This window comes from Diadema antillarum, unplaced genomic scaffold, assembly GCF_040938485.1.
Source record: "Diadema antillarum isolate AM-2024a unplaced genomic scaffold, OU_Dant_1.0 seq00001262_RagTag, whole genome shotgun sequence".
Lineage (NCBI taxonomy): Eukaryota > Metazoa > Echinodermata > Echinoidea > Diadematoida > Diadematidae > Diadema > Diadema antillarum.
In genome coordinates, this window is record NW_027272044.1 from 197271 (window position 1) to 215077 (window position 17807).

The 17807-nt window shown below is 40.2% G+C and overlaps 1 protein-coding gene across 1 annotated transcript; it reads left to right on the top strand.

Annotated features, from left to right (window-relative positions):
* The first annotated feature begins 618 nt into the window (after nucleotides 1-618).
* On the top strand, nucleotides 619-1260 carry LOC139745384 (uncharacterized). Its single transcript, XM_071655777.1, has one exon. The coding sequence runs from the start codon at nucleotides 619-621 to the stop codon at nucleotides 1258-1260; it is 642 nt and encodes a 213-aa protein (XP_071511878.1).
* The last annotated feature ends 16547 nt before the right edge of the window (nucleotides 1261-17807 follow it).

Consider the following 17807-nt stretch of genomic DNA (forward strand, 5'->3'; position numbering starts at 1 on the left):
CTGCTCTAGCCATTGTTGAAGAGCAGCAGAAAAGGCTTGAAGAGGCAGAAGAGCAAGAAAAGGCAACCCCACCTCGAAGAAAGACACAAAGGAAAGTGTGGGTCAGGGAATGGTTGACCAGAAGGCACGAGTTTGGACAGTATGACAGTCTACTGACTGAACTCCACAAGGAAGATCAAAGGGGCTACAAAAATTACCTTAGAATCACACCTGACCTGTTCCAAGAGATGGTTGAGAAGTTAACCCCTCGCCTCCAGAAGCAGTCCACCTTCATGAGGGAATCGCTTCAAGTTGGACTCAAGCTGGCTGCCACCCTCCGCTTCCTAGCCACTGGAAATTCCTATCCAAGTCTGCAATACAGCTTCAGGATTGAAGCTAGTACCATCTGCAAGTTCATACCCGAGGTATGTAAAGCCATCATCGCGGTCTACAAGGACGAAGTGCCGCGCTGCCCCAAAACTGAAGAGGAGTGGAAGGAAGTTGCTGCCAGGTTCAGCGCCAGATGGAACTACCACAACTGTCTGGGGGCTGTGGACGGCAAGCACATCGCCATGAAGAAGCCACCCAAATGCTGGCTCTAACTACTACAACTACAAGGGCTTCCACAGCATTGTGCCGATGGCTGTGGCAGATGCTACCTACAAGTTCCTCTATGTGGTTGTTGGGACAGAGGGTGGTGCGTCGGATGGAGGAACATGGAGTAACTGTTCCCTACATGATGCTGTAGAAGAGAACAGAGCTGGAGTGCCTCAACCAGAACCACTCCCTAATGATGACCAGCCAGTGCCCTATCACTTCGTAGGGCATGACGCCTTTGCTTTCCGAACCTGGATGATGAAATCATTCTCCCATCGGTCACAGGTCCTACAAGAACGCATATACAGCTACAGGTTGTCTCGTGCCCGACGTGTCGTGGAGAATGCCTTTGGAATTTTGTGTCAAAGGTTCCGTTGTTTCTTGACGACGATGCATCAGCACCCCGACACCATCAACCTGATCACCATGTGCGCCTGTGTCCTGCACAACCTCATTCTCATCAGATACCCACACGCAATTTCAGAAGTGGACCGCGAAGATCTGGACACACATTATCTGATCCCTGGTGGATGGAGGACTGACCGACACCTACAGGGGCTGCTGCCTCTAACCGGCCATCATACCCAGAAGGATGCAAAGGATCAGCGAGACTACCTGTCACATTACTACATGTCCCCTGCTGGTGCTGTCCCTTGGCAAGAAAGAATGGTAGTAGCTCCATGAGCTGCATCCACAGTTGTTCCATTTTTTAAATAAAAGAAACGACCCCCCCCCCACAAAAAAATAATGAAGGAATAGAAAATAAAAGATATTAAATAAAGGAAGTCAGAAAAAATTAAAACACTGAAAAGAAGTAATGAGAAAAGATGATTCCCCACCCCCCTTCCCCAAAAAAGAAGAAAAAACAACAACAAAACTCCCCTCCCCCACTCCTCCTCCCCGCCCCCCCCCCAAAAAGGAAAAAGAAACAAAAAAGACGAAAAAGAAACTACAAAAGAAAAAGAAACGAAAACAAACAAAAGAAAGAAACGAAAACAAACAAAAGAAAGAAACGAAAAAATGAAGGACAACGAAAAAAAAACTCACCTCCCCTACTCCCCCCCAAAAAAAAGAAAAGAAAAAGAAAACAGAAACCAAAAAAAAGAAAAGAAACAAGAAAAAGAAACTTTAAAAAAAGGAAAAAAAGAAGAAACGAAAAAAGACACGAAAAAAGAAACGGAAAAGAAAAGGAAAAAAAGAAAGAGAAAAGGAGAAATGAAAACGAATGATAAAAGAAAAGAAGTCCATTCCCCCACTCACCCAAAAAAGAAAAAGAACAAAGAAACGAAGAAATAGAAGTAAACGAAAAAAGAAACGAAAAGAAAGAGAAACGGAAAAGAAACGCAAGAAACGAAGGATTTCGTGGGGTTTTTTTTGGGGGGGGGGGTGAGGGGAACTGTTCGTGAACTGCTCGTGCCATGTGCAAACTGTTGGTAAAGTGCGTGAACTAGTCGTGAACTGCTCGTGCCATCAATGCGTGAAGTACACGTGACCATGTCAGTGGGAAGACACGGCCACGCTGCGACGCGCACCAACTCGTAAACATGTCGTGAACTACTCGTGAACTCGACGTGAGCTGTTCGTGAACTATTCGTGGCCGTTCGTGACAGTCGTGACATGGCGCGCACTGCCACGCACTGGCACGCATCCTCCCACATCGTCCCGACGAGTTCACGACGAGTTCACGACCCGGTCGCGAAATTTTGTCGTGACCAAAATTTCGAACATTTCAAAATTCTCGTCCCGACATGGCACGCAGTCACGACGGGTTTACGCACACTTCACGCCAGTTTACGACTAGTTTGCGCATTGGCACGACTCGAGTCGTGCCAATGCGTGCCACAGAATCGTGCAAGTGTCAGCCTAGCTTAACACACACACACACAAACACACACAACACACACTCACAAACACACGCCCTCAGACACACACACACACAGACAGATGCACAAATGTATATTACGTGTACATGTATAACAAAATCATATAACACTAACACAAGAAGTTGAACACGTTATCACTGAGCTCAAGTTGAATGCCAAGCGATACGTCAGTGTTAACAATAAGAATTTAAAAAGGATAAATCTCGTTTGCGGGGATGTGTTCCTTTTGTCCATGAATGAGTGTTCGTATGCCTGTTTGCTTTTTGGATAGAGTTATTTCTTGTAAAGCCTCCCAACTGTCAGAATATGATTGTTACTATTAAAGACTATCCAACGAGATATCAGGCAGTACCTCCGTGGATTATCGGTCAAAGTGAACTGCTGGTGTCCCTACACAACTGATGTAATTCATGGCATATAGGACTACAAGTATATTAAAATCCACTGTAAAACTTCAAATCTTCTACAGACATTAACTATGACAAATTCCGACAGATACTTTCACACTAGACATCGTATTAGCTGCAAGCAATCCTGAAAGGTAGGTCACGCTGGAAAACAATCGGCTTTGCACAAACGAAGCAGAAGTGCTTGTTTCTAGTCTCACTGTCTCACTACACTCACACTTCCTTCGCACTGGTCGGAACCGGTGATACGATGATGAACGAATAACGGGCATCTCGTAATAGCAGACGACGCGGAAATGCTAATCGATGCTACTATTCATCTTCGTTCCCCTCGCCAGGGCGCGATGTGGTGTATCACGCGTCGAGATCGGATTCTGTGCAGGCGACACGGGTATCGATCAACGAGCTGCGCGGGCCCTGCGGGGATTTATTCGTAATTCGCGTGATGCGGGAAGGCCGAGTTTAGACTTTAAACCTAGCCATCCAGAACTACTAAGATGACGTTCGTGCCTTTCATATTATTATATTGCTTTAATCTAAGTTATTATTTCGTGTGTGTATGTGTATGTGTGTGTGTGTGTGTGTGTGTGTGTGTGTGTGTGTGTGTGATTGTTTCAAATTGCCTTGATTATCATCATTGTTAGAGTCCAGCTTCCAGTTATTTCATTCTGAAAAGAAGTTGACTAGGTGATATCAGCCCCATATTTTCTATGTTTAATCTACATCAGAAATACACGCACACACACACACACACACACACACACATGCCTGTCTCACAATAGTCAGGATTATTTATTACCATCTAACGTATAGCTTCGTAAAGTTGATTCTATTCATTATACTGCTGACAGCAGTATTGTAATCCATTTTGATATTCAGCGGAATAATCATTATTTTCATTTGAATCGAGAATATAGAATGTGAAAAAGCAATGTCAACATCGAGGAATTTTGATATGATCAAATAATTTTGAACCAAAATCTTCATTTTGGCCCAAACTTTTAGTGTAAAGTAATCATCTGCGCTATCCTCTGACCTTTGCCAAAACAGTCTGCTATATTGCCTGGACTTGTATAAATCCGATAGAGAATACCGATAAACAACATGAAGATATGGTGAGGGAAAGGGTTGACGACTATCCGTCGTATAGTTCTTAAAGGTCAAATCATCCCTGAGAAACCATAGAATGACGAAAAGAGAAAGGTCATTTTGTTGATAAAACTCTCACTTAAAAACAAAATGCACTTCTCATGAAGCAAATCATCCGAATATGGAATATAATTATAGATATAAATATAGTCGGCTATAAATGCGTTACCTGTCTACGCTTTCGTTCTGGGTTGGCTTTGGGTTTTTTTTTTTTTTCGTGATTTTTTTTTTTTTTCAGAGGGAAGTTGTTCAATTGTCTCGACTGATGGGGCAGAATATCAATCTGTCATGTTCTCTGAACTTCCCGCCATATCATTGATTTAGTTTGATGTTATTTTATTCAATTTCTGCATATTTTTCTCAAACAATTATGATAAAATTCATACTTTGATATCTGATAAATACGTAATGACAGGAGGTACAATCTAAACTTAGCAAATCTATATTATCTTTGTAAAACACATGGTATTATTCCATATTGTTGAGGAAAAATAATAGCTTATTGATGTGATTCGAAATTGAGTTAGAGAAAGGAGACCGTCATCTTAAGACATTCTTTTATCTTGTTTGAGTAGTTATTAACAGAAATATATGGTATGATAGACATCTAGACATGAACACAAAAACAGCCAAGGAAAAAAAGGATTATTATACAGAGTGGGTTAAAAGTGCGAACGTGAGAACAGCGGGTTAAAAGTGCGAACGTGAGAACAGTGTTATCAGTACTTGTCTATGTAAAGTGTAAAACCTTTGTTTGCTTGTTCCACCAGGTTCAACCTGGAGGTTATGCATCATGAAAGAAGTTGGACACCAACCAACACACGCACTCGGTCACTACGTAATTTCATTTGATTAGCTTTTTTCGGACTAGCGTCTTACTGTGACGTATAGTAATACAAAGAACCGGTGGTTTTTTTTTTCGATTACAATGGACCGAATATCTACTAGTACTTCTGTTCTAATGTAACGTTCTTGTATTATTTATCCAGGGATCCACTTACCGTACGCTGTAAATAATAGGCGCAGTCTAGATCAGTAACTATTTCGCCCTCATCTCAAACACTTTCGTGTAAAGGTTTTGTTTTATTATTTCTCAGGGTAAATAAGACCATATTATTTCGATGTTCTAAGTTTGCTTTTAAGGGAAGGAAAGGGAGGAACACTTCTTCACCTTTACCTGGAGACTGTTTAAACATTCCAGACCGACGAATAGTAGTTTTGAAGCAATGACACTTCTCATGCGAGGAAAATGGAAGGAAATCCTGATTTGAGGTGCGTGTAAGAGTGTACGCTACAATGTTTGCTTTTGTTGTTTCTCTTTTCACATAGAAAGAAGTAAGAATATTCAGACTAGGAGATTCGACACCTGATACATAGTTAAACAAACATTTTATTGCTGAACAAGCGCCACCAGAAGACAGCATCTTGTTTTTCTTCTGTTTACAAATTCGAGCTGGATGGCAGATTGAATTAAAATGACTTCATATACAAAACGCGAGAAGTATACAGCAGGGGCGGATCCAGGAATTCCATAAAGGTGGGGGGGGGGGACGCAGATTAGTTTATAGTTCTGGTGCCACTTCCGGGTTAAATCAGCTGACAAGCGAAAAAAAAAACCGCTTAAGCAATTTGTTCTGACACCATCGATGGGGAGATTTTTCATATTTATATTTTGGTCATCGTGCAATTTTAATGCATACTTATATTAAAAAAAAACGCAGAAAAAAAATCAAAAGGGGCGGGCATCGTCCCCTTTATTATTTCTTTTAATTTGTTTTATCTAACCCCCACCCCCCCCCCCCCCCGCTTGATCCACCACTGTACAGCGATTTCTTACCTACGCTATAGGCTAGTCACCTGTAACCAACATCATTGTCATACATGGCCATTTGTACGTGTGATGATGTATTCAATTGATATTTCGGGGCTTCCTTTTTTGTGATCTCTCTCTTCTGAATCTTCCAAACTATATGGGACAAGTGAAAAAGAGAAGGAGAAAGAAGAGGGGGTAGAAGAAAAAAGAAAAGAAAATGGAGACAAAGAGGAGATAGAGGAAAGAGGAAAAATAAGAAACTGTAAAATTTAAGCCCCCCAATATCTGCTGCAAAACCACAAAATTTTCTCGTGTTTTTTAATTTCGCGAATTTCTCGAGAGCCAAGTTCTTGTTCACACTATGTGCAGTGAATGTCAGTGTCAATTCGCAAAAATTTCATGCCGTGAAAAAATGTCTTGCCTTACAGGATTATGTTTAACGTTTTAATTTATTTTTTCCCGTTTCTCAGAAAGCTACTGCGGAAGCATTTAGCTGTTCCCTCAAAAGGTCATCGACGTAATATGGCTTGAGACGAATCGGCTACTAGACACGCACGAAGGTGAACAGGAAATTAAAGAATCACTCGGAGTTTACTGACCAAGTCGCTACCAATGCCAGCCCCTATTTCATGACAGTACGACCTCCTCCGCGGGACTATTTTAAGGAGACCATCATCGTTCTATACGTTGCTCGTTGATGTTGGTGGTATTGAGGTTTGCTCAGAATGCTGACATGGGTACCTGAAATTGAATGGGTGATTCGTTGAAAATCGATCCGACATGATGGATAGACGAGTATAAGATTGCAGCCTATGTACACCATGTATGCAACTGGCAGGCGTTTACCCACACGGGGTTACGAAAATGTTCTACTTTTTTTTTCCTGCAAAGTGGATGACATTAAAGGTGTTGCTCTTTCCCTCTGCTCATGTTTTATATCACTAGAGTATTAGACTCAAATACGGTTTCTAGCTTAACGAAGAGATCGAAATATGCTAGTTATCCTGAATATGTCAAATCTTATCGATACTCTCGTCTAACTACTAGAAGCATTATTACCCCATAACAATTCGGGCGCATCCAGCGAGACCGACATCCAAGAGTCAAATGGCCCACGAGTTTGACATTGAAAAAACGTCCGTAAGTTATACAGCCTGTACGTCATACAGCCCATGAGCTCGAAACAAGGCAAATAAGACCTATGAGTCCTACACTCGGCAAAAAGGCCCATGAGTTCAACACTAAGCAAATAAGGTCTACGAGTTCGACACTAGGAAAAAAAAGAGGTCCAAGAGACCGATATTACATTACGGGTCTTACTGTGTCGGTCTCGTGAACTTTTTTTTTTTTTTTTTTTTTTTTTTTGGCTCAGTGTCGAACTCATGGGCCTTGATTGCCTATAGAGCGTAGAAATCGTGGGCCTTGTGTCGGACTCATGGGCCTTATTTGCCTAGTGTCGAGCTCATGGGCTGTACGACCCGTGGGCGTCGAACTCGTAACGTGCACTCAACAACTCACGTGCAGATGTAAACATTTGAAATAACTTGTGTTCAGACAATCACGTATACATGATTGTGAGAGATGTTTTTTTTTAGAGGGGAAAAAAAGAGTTGAAATGAAATGAATTAAATCTTCATAACTGATATCATTATCATAATTACTATTATATTATTACCATTGTCATCATGATCAGCGTGCAATCATTATCAGTAGAAGTAGTATTTGTAGCATTTTAATATTGCTATCAAATGGGGTGTGTTTATTGTTGTCACCATGACATAGCTGAACTTTATTATTACATCATTCTCAGTTTATAGAAAGTGCGCATTTCTTCTCGTCTCATGTATCGTTGTAAATAGAGTGCAACTTTAATATTTCAGACTGAAGCTTTCCTTTTGTTCAAAGTAAAAGAAGAAATACATGTAGGCCTACATCAGAACAAACGAGATCAAATCAATTCAGCTTTAACAGTGCTTAAAGTCCAAAGAAATTAGAGGTGCAGTGATCACTCATCAGATCAACGTTAAAGGCATAGACCATTTGCAGATGAAACAAAAGTGCTTCAAAATAGTTCTAAAATGTGAGTTAGGGATAGAAACAACAAATGTAAAAATTTGAACCAGTATAATCGATGTTAAGTATTGTTGAATATTAAGAATATGAACAGCATTTATAATAAAAATGTTTCCAGACTAAACAGTCTACAGTTATGGTTTAATGAGAAAAATAGTGATATCTCCTTTTATTTTAGGCTTTATTGCAAAATTTAATATGGTGGAATGTTTTGTGATACAACTGACCTACACATATGCATCAAAAGTGATATCTTTAACATTTTTAATAACTGCTCCCAAAGGTAAACAAGACCTTTAAGAATGTATGGAAAAACGTTCAATATTGTAACAGTATCAGTCGTTGCTGAAAACATACTAGTAGGTGGTGATTAAAATGGTGAGGAAGTGCTCCGGTAATTTAAAGCTAACCAGCTAGGTGTTGTCGTCTACACTTGCTAAATTTGAAAATGATAATGAAAACAACAAAGAACCATTTTTTTTTTTGACCATCCCTAATTTTGTCTCAGGTAAAATGTATGAATCAAGCAGAGAAAGCAACCATACGTGGGAAAGGAGAGATGAAAGATAAACAGACATAATGATGAACAAAAATGAAGTAGAGTAATCATGGATGATATCAATATTCCACGACTTGGTCTTGTAAGAAAGATAAACGTAGAGGGCGCAAAATTATTCTTACACAATGGTCACATAAAGGGCTCACACGGGTAAATAATACCCCATAGAGACGTGTGTTAAAATTCAAAAAATTCTGTAAAATAGCTGGGAGAAATGAGGTGTTTCATCTTCACTACCATGGATAAGTGAGCTATACCCTGTCATCTATCAAATTTCCAAGGCAGGTACTTCAGCTCAAACTCTGTGCAAGGGTCCGCAAAGCCAGACTACGAGTTCTTTTCACTCAAAAAATTACCTATTTTACGTACATGCACCCAATGAAATATAGTCCCTTCAAATTCCATGAGAAAGCTTTCATCCTCAAACCAAAATGCAGTTTGTAGAGGAATTCATACTCAATATCTGCAGCTATTCACTTTTATGCCAAACTGCATTATTGATTTTTAATTATTTTTTTTCTTCATTTATTTTGGTATCTTTGGTACGAATTTGTGAAGGGGTCTGGGACATTCTATTTTATTTACAGGTGTGAGCCCTGAACAGTTACTGTGGGCTTCCGGAGTACCTATAGTAGGAATTGAGCATGAGCGAGTGGGAGAGGAAGGGAATGGGAGACACGAACATCTCTGACACGAAAACAGGCAAGAAGTTCAGTTATTTATTTCTGTTCTAGACAGTATCACATTATCCATTAACATTAATCGTGGATGGATTACTTTGCTGCAAATTGCTGTCATTCACATTTTGTAAAGTCCGTCTCCCGACAAAACTTTTGTCTTGTTTTGTTCGGGTAGTATACTCTTCATCAGAAGTAACGCAAAAAAAAAAATATAAAAAAATACGAGATAGGAATAGATATACATTGTACATTTTGATGGAAGCATCATGTTCAGAAGGCTAAGTATGTGGATGGCGCTACAGAGCTTACCTAATGTATTTTCACCTGCAAAGTTGTTCAGAATTTGATTTCTGCCATTTCTGCCATATTTCGTTTATGCATTAAAGATGTAAAACATACGATGAAAACCAATGTAACTGAGGAGGGGTGGGGGAATTCTTTGTAATTCAATTTATTATTATCTCTTCTAAAAATAACTCAGAGTCCTCCTCAGGTATTATGTCTCTTTGGGTTTTGGCTTTCTTTAAAGGGAACCCAAACCAAAAGAGCAATGCGGATTGAGTGAAAACAGTATCATTAGTAGAGCACATCAGTGAATTTTTTAGGAAAATCGGACAATCGATGCAAAAGTTATGAGTTTTTAAAGTTTTGGTGTTGGAACCGCTGGATGAGGAGACTACTAGAGGTTATGACGTATGTGTGGACAACAATATAAAGAAAATGTAAAGGGAATTCCACACACACACACACAAAAAAAAATCATTTTTCATGAAACTTACACATTCCAGCAACTTGATACTGACATATTCTATGTTAAGGGTAGCAATATTCCCCATGTTTTCTGAAACCGGTTAGTCGAGTGCTCTTTCATAATGCTAAAGAAGTGAATTTTTGTGGAATATTCTTTATCATTTTCTTTATATTATTGCCAATCATACGTCATAACCTCTAGTAGTCTCCTCATCCAGCGGTTCCAACACCAAAACATGAAACATTCATAACTTTTGCATCATTATTGTCTGATTTTCCTCAAACTTTCACTGATGTCTTCTACTAATGTTACTGCTTTCACTCAATCCACATTGCTCTTAAAGGTTCACTTTAAGTGTGGAATTTTGGGGTAGCTTATAAGAGGGAACTTTCCACATGAGCTCTGCTTTTCCAAGGTCTCCTCGTCTTCATTTTTTTTCCACTTCAATATATCCAAAATGTCAAAGCTGTTGAGCAGTCTGAATGAAGGCAAAAGATTGATTCGAATTGAATTAAACTGAATTGGAAGTGACACACAGCCGTGATTTCTTGATGCTCACAACTTTCCTCCATGGAACTTTCCTCGTCCTGCTTTTCCAACACCTTCACAAGTAAACAGTAATAGCCTTTGTATCAGTAGCTAAGAAACGCTGCATGTAGGCCTACAGCCAGTTGTTTTGTTTTCCATGTGCTCTGGCACTTACGAACCGTTGAAGTGCAGAAGTAGCACTTTAATATTAATTAATATCTTAATATCTTTAGTGTCGGTATAATTACTAACGATTTATAGCCGATAAGCCGATTCCCGACGCATTACGATGAGTCTAGAGTTATATCTGCTTGGCATCACCCAGCCGGCGAGGTCGTCCTTGACTTCAAGTTCACACAGCTGATGTTATTTATGAACGTCATAAACTGCACGTACCTCACGAACTTTACATGGCTAGTCTATAATGCTGAGTCCCTTTTGAATCAATGGCAATATACAACGCGCACAAGAAGGATCTTTGTGCAGTATGTAACAAGAGAGAATAAGTGTTAAAAAACGCAGATACTACATTACTAATATTGTTGATAAGCTTGTGAATGTCTCGTTGCAGAACCATTATGATTCACGTATTGGTCAAATGAGTATGAATTATAAGACTAACAATCTAAACAAACCAAACAGGTTTCACTCACTGCACGCGTGCGCACGGTAAACGATAGGCGAAAACCTTGCTTCGCTTTCGTCTCGATTACTTGAGTTTGAAGGTTCCTGTTGTGAAGTGAGCAGCCCATCCAAGCAAAGGCCTTTTGAACTCGAAGGTGCTTGGGGTATTTTGAAGATCCCAGCATTGATAGAACAAGTGCCATCATAGCACTATAGCATGACTGTCTCTTGAAGGTTTTCTCCCCGAAGCAAAGCAGTGTAAGCTTGATTTTACCCACGGTGGGCTACAGCAGTGCAGTGGTGAGACTTGCCGAGAGCACCGGGCTTACTTCGCTACAGAGTCACGTAGCGTTTGAGCAGCACACCCCCGAGAGCACCGATCGTAGGGTTTCTCCTTACACCTGTTAAGTGAAGCCACCAGGTAGGTTCAGACAGCTCAAAATGTCGTTGCTATAGGCTCCTATAATTCGTAGAAAGAATTGCATTTCCTTTTGTAGTTTCCGTCTTTTGCGCGTTGTTGTTCTCCTGGATTTGGCCACACGTTGGTAGCCTATTCGAACACCCGTTCAGAAAACTAAGTGTAGTATGACTATGTATGTCAGACTGCTTGACTGTAGATTATTACTGTAGATTCTCCAGTTTGGTGGGAGCTTGGGCCAGCTTTGTTTATGTTTTTCGTATTCTCCTTTTTTTTTTTTTCTAAATAGCCAAGGGAACCTTTTTAAGGCATGACTATAAGCTCAAGTGCGTAATCCCAACCGTGACCATAGATACATTGTATGTTTAAATTTTCATTTAAACCGAGCTGTTAGAACCTGGAGCCATCTGCCAGGACCTGTGGTCGCGATTACCAGAGGCTGCTCTTCCAGTCATCCGAGTGATGCAGCCTCCTGTTGGGTCACACATGCTCTAAGAAAAGAGGCATGTTTTTTTACTAGCACTATGCACCGTCACTTTTATTGTACATTAGTGACATTTAAAATCATCCTGTTCACCATGTCACCTCTCACTGACGCACGACAGTTTTACCATCCCGGGATAGTTTCAAGGAACTGCTGAATCGCAGTGAAAGGGATTACTACTTCAAGGTTCAAGGTTCAAGGGGGAATTGATCTAAGTAGGGCCTGCAATTGTACTTACCAGGTATGTTAGTATTGGCAGACTGAAAGGTTCCGTACTCTTCATGCAGGATCACATAATATTCGTGTGCATTCCAATCAGATTTCATTAGAAGAAAAAAAAAGTAAAGCGGGGAAAAAAAAATCAAACCAAAGATGACCGGGTGGTACTATGTAATTCATTGTACGTGAAGCAGCAAGCATTTTACAATATTCGGTAATGCAGTTTACCAGCACGCCTCGATCCCATGCCATGATAAATGCAGTATGCACACTCGCTTTTGACAAGGTACAATGTCCAATCGGAAATCGAGATACTTGCTGTCAACGCACTACTATAGTCTATGGTAACAGTCACAGTGTACAAACTACCTAAATTTTTATTACCAATTAATGACATATGATATGTATATATATATCAGTGGTCTGTCAGAGCTACTGAGTGTCCCTGAAACTTATATGTTTCTTTATGTCTTGACGAGGAATACAAAAGTTTCCCTGATTTGGGTATTATATTTTACGTATTTCATTTAACAGACTCGACCCGAATCCTTTGACTGCAAGACAGACGCACTCGGCACACTGAGCCACCATTCGTTTTGGATAAGATTTGTTCTGGTTTATATCACCGGATAATGACAAGAAAATCCCGAAGCAGGTGCTTTTGATAGATTTAATGAACTCATCAAGTATACGATGCGTTATGCCCTGTAGGGCCCTGCATCGTACACATCCAGATCCAGAGCCAGACACAATGCGTTGAGTCATAAACGCTACAAATGTTGTTCCCATGTCTGCCCTGCGTTGTGTGTCTTTTAACAAGGTTATGCAATTGATGTCTCTTGTGTAAATGTGTATTTATGTGTTTGTGTGTGTGTGTGTGTGTGTGTGTGTGCTTATATGGTTGGACAGTACATAAGCGGTAGATGTCATGTGACAGACATATTATTATCATAGTAATAATATATACTTCGAACATCAATGTTGCACTCAATGAAAGGACGTGCGTTATGTGAGTGTGGTATACCTCTAGTGTATTTTTATGTTATTTATAGCTGCTGGGCTGGATTCTAGTGGATTTGAATTTGTGGATGTGGATTAGTCATTGATTCGTTAGTGTTTTGTTCAGCTCGCTTTTGTTCAGCTTATTGAAGGGGCAGGTTCGTCACAAATCTGTTTTCCCGGTAGAAGGCAGCGAACCGCCCTGTTCAAGCCCCACCCCATAGACACTGGGAGGTTGGAGGGGGGGGGGGGGGATGCCGTGGTTAGCTGTACCCTCAAGCACGTTGACGAGGGTCCCGAAAAGAGGTCGGGTCACGGCTCCACGTCTATTTTGCATACAATCGCACGGAGACGACGGTGATCGCCAGTGTGCATTCGACCGTGAAGCATCGTAAACACGCGAGCGGCGTGTGTCTCTTGTTTGTTATCTTGGAACCCTGTCTGGGAACGACGTCTAGGGCATCATGTGGTCTCCTTTCGATGAATGGTTCTTGTCTTCAGGCAGGTTCCTGGACTACAGCTGTATTTTGTTGTAGTACTTCGTACGATAAAAACGTGGGATTCTGGGACTGTCTTGGATATACAGTGAGCGGGAGTTGAGCGTGATCCCGGGCCATGATCGCCCCAGTTTCCTTGAACTGTGGTCATTGTATACCAAGGAGGTACTAGGCGAGCTTAGTAGGCACTAGTCTGGCTTCCAGACCCTCTGCTCGTATTATTTTGCTATACTGGATATTGACGCCCTCAGGCGGCGACTTCGTCACCGCGGGAGCGGAGTCTAGTTGGCAAAGGGTCTGGAAACCAGACTAAGTAGGCACCTGCCTCCTATTCTAAACTTCTATCATATTCATTAGCATACGTTCTGGGTCATAGGCCTATAGCTTTTCAAAAACAAACAACTCGCACAAAACGACAGAAAGTACACGACCCTTCTCTGGCAGTAAAAGATCACACAATGCTAAGGTTTGATTTTCAGAGAAAGAGAGGGTTTTGCGCAAGAGAGTTTGGTGTCATTACAATCGGACGAAAAAAAAAAGAGCATTCTTGGCCGGAATATCAAAGCTTCATAAAACCATGGTTTTTGCTGCAACGCCGTACGCAGATTGGATAAGTGAACTATTAAGGCCTGTACATTGTACAATAGCTTTGAAGCTTTTCCACTGTTCTGTTGAATCTAAAGATTGTCTATAGGATACAGTGTGACAGTGTAGGTGTACTTATCAAAATTATTGAAATTAGTGATTATTGCGTCGAGTTGGATAAAAATTCCCGCTGCTATAAAGGATCAGAACCATCACTACATGGCTATCGGGCAAATCAAGATCGGTATATAGTGGATGTGACGCCTATATTATTTTAGTATAATAGCAATCAGGAAGTCGGTGGTTCGAATCCAACCCAAGTATGTACAATACAAGTGTTAGCCCATGATTTTTATCATGGTTACTACTAAAACACTGAATAGTACTAGGTGTTTATTTACGTCGATGAAAGACATTAGTTAGAACTTAGATACAATTAGTTGCATGAAAATATTATATGCAGTAGAGTCTAATAATTATTCACTTCGTTGTTGCTAGGAAGACCAAGCCTCGGACAAGCTTTACACGGTTGTTTTAGGGCCCCTTGTTTGAACAGAGGATTACTTGCCGTGAGTTTGATTTGGTGTCGGAGTAATTGTGTCAGAGCCGGTTATCGAATGAGGTGCTAGACATTTTGTGATGAACGAAATCACTTTACATTTTTGACATTGGTGGTATACTAAATGTAGCAATTTCGTGAAAACGTCTGAAACAGCTGCACTCAGTGTAGATAATGTATCTCGACATCGGCTGCAAATGTTCCATATTCCATATTACCCCCATCCCACCCCCCCCCCCCCAATCGAAATCATGGTGGCTTCGAATATGAACGGTGGAAAATATGTGAATCTGGACATGCTATTGTTGCCTCAATATACTATACATGCGATATATTATGTTCACACAGTGTTGATCTAGCCTCAAGCTGCTCTCTTTTGTGAATAACGTATCCCTACGTGATCTCATGTCGAACTTGAAAAGAGACATCGAACGTCACGTGGGAAAAAGAAAGAGCGATTGCTCCTTAGGTCTGCAACAAAACAAAATTCGTCCTTGTGTCACTGTATAAAATGTATATAATGCCTCCGAATGTCGTTGTCGTCAGTTTGAGTTTTGTGTTTGTTAATTTCCTTGTTTTACTTTGAGAGTGGGGCTGGCCTTCCACACACCGGGATGATTTTGTTGACGTTCAAATTCTGAATTTTGAAGAAATCTTAAAAGAAAAATAAATATATTGATATCAAATTGGTCTGTAACCCCCACCCCCCCCCCCCCAAGATGCAATGGGGAAAGTGAAGACGGTCGTGAATGATGATGAATAGATTCGATGTAGCCGCGTAGAGCCGTCAATAGCCAAGCTTCTATTGACAAAATGATATATGTATACGCTTGTTGAAAAGTTCATAGCAGCGACAATTTTTTTTTTTATGGATGACAGCAGAGTTCATACGGTGCCAAAAGAAAGAAAGAAAGAGAGAAAAAAGAGTCAGCTAGGTGAGACAATGGAGTGGAACCGGATGATAATTTAGGAAGCGAGGAAACGTGACAGTGGTTTGGACAATCGATGGTCTCACTATAAATTGATATCACATACACACTGCTCTTCCTGACACTGATACATGTACTGCAGTATTCATCTGTAGTTGTACATGTAAGTTTAAGGACTAAACCTTGTCGTATTACCGTACACTTTTCATACGTCCTTTGTCTTCCACTAGATAGATCCAGATGTTTTGTTGTTGTTGTTGTTGTTGCTGCTGCTGATGATGATATCCCATCGCAAAGCCTAAATGGGAGAGCTCCCCCAAACACAAAAAACGTGGATTCGCCGAAAAATCGAAACACATTAGTTAAGTCTGAAGGAGCCGTGCATAAGTTATCATTCTCCTTTTTAAAGTTTTCATTCATTCAATGTGCTGCTCTTTCACGAAGGGAACTCTTCAGCGATATTGTGCTGTAATAATAAAACAATATTAATATAAAAAGAATAATCACAAATGTCTTCTGTATGGGCCTTTAAAACACTTGATTTGGCTTCTTCGGAGGGTGTAAAGGCAAAACGTGTATTGCTTCGTCTCAGATGATAGATTTAAGCATAAAGGGAGGGGAGCAGATGGATTACTGAATGTTTAGAAAATAGTTTCGAAATTATTCAAAGTCATGAAATTTACTACCGAATTCATGCGTTCAAGAAGTGTAATTCCACAACATGTTCAAACTGACGTAAGCATGATAACACAGGAAAATCAGACAAACATGCAGAATGGTGGAAATGAATGTATAGATTCAGACGTGAAATAACCAATTTATGAATGTCTGAGTTAAGCATATTGTAGGAAGTGATTATGATAATGTCATAGTTATGTATTTCACTAAATTCTGTTGTTGTTGATCAGGAAATCAAAAGTTAGTTAAGTTTTATCTTTTGAATCAAATTATTGTAGTCTTCTATTGGCCTACCAATGATGACTATCAAGGGAGAGAAGATTGCAGCTGCGAAATTATCAACCAAATACATGTATACAATTTGTGGTCGCATCTTCTTGTACGCGTGTGTGCAAATTGCGCCAATATCATTATACGGTGAACGCATGTTGTTGTTTTTTGTGTTTTTCTACTAGTCTCGTCCAGATTAACGTGCCATGGAATCAATGTAATATGTAGGTCTGCAAGGAATGTCCGCTTTTTATCTGTGGTATGGAATTATTTCATCTCTTTATGAGTGAATAAATAATGATCAACAGTTTTCTTTGCATCAAATCATACTCGAGAACCTATAATGACTTTCATAGAAGAATAAAAAGTTCAGGAATAGATGCTCAGAAGCTGAGAGTTTTTGACCTGGTGTTTTTTTTTTATGGTGCAAACCATCATCACCTCGTTTTATGTGCATATTGTGAAATTGCGAATAATATCATTGTTCTGTGAAAATGTGCGATAATTACTTCTTCGATATTTGTATTCTGTCTGATTTAACAATATTTGTGTTTCATATAGTTTGAGTTTGTCTGTGTCATTTTCTTTTCAGCAGTTGACTTAGAGTAATGTTTCCCTTTGACGATACCAGCACGTTGCCCTCAGCGAGTGTCCTTGTTTGAAAGCAGAGAGAGTTAAGATTCCACGTGACCGTTTGTTGTTTTGCTTTCGTTACAATACTGTACAGAGAAATTGAGAACTTATTTTTTTATTTTCTAACTTCTTTTCTCGCCCCAACCCATCATTTAAACTATGCAAATGAGTATCTTTCATTCGTATTCCATTTCAGAGCGAGAGAAGAACATGCCTGGCCTAATCAAGGACACCAAAGACTCGTCAAGGCAACAATGTGAAACAATGAAGAGGCAAGAAGACCGGAGACACCAATCGTCTGCATCTATGGACAGAACCCATATTCCAGTCCAAAATAGCAGTGATTCGCACAGGACGTCACAGCGGACAGAAATCCCTACAACGAAGCGATCGAGACAAGACGAGTCGCCTGGCCGAGATGTATGGGGGCCGATGTTCAAATCGCGACAAAATTTTGTGGACATGCATTTATGTTGAACAGACTGGAAGAAAA

Excerpts from the sequence above, each read along its gene's own strand:
- LOC139745384 (XM_071655777.1), top strand. The coding sequence starts at position 619 with ATGGCTGTGGCAGATGCTACCTACAAGTTCCTCTATGTGGTTGTTGGG.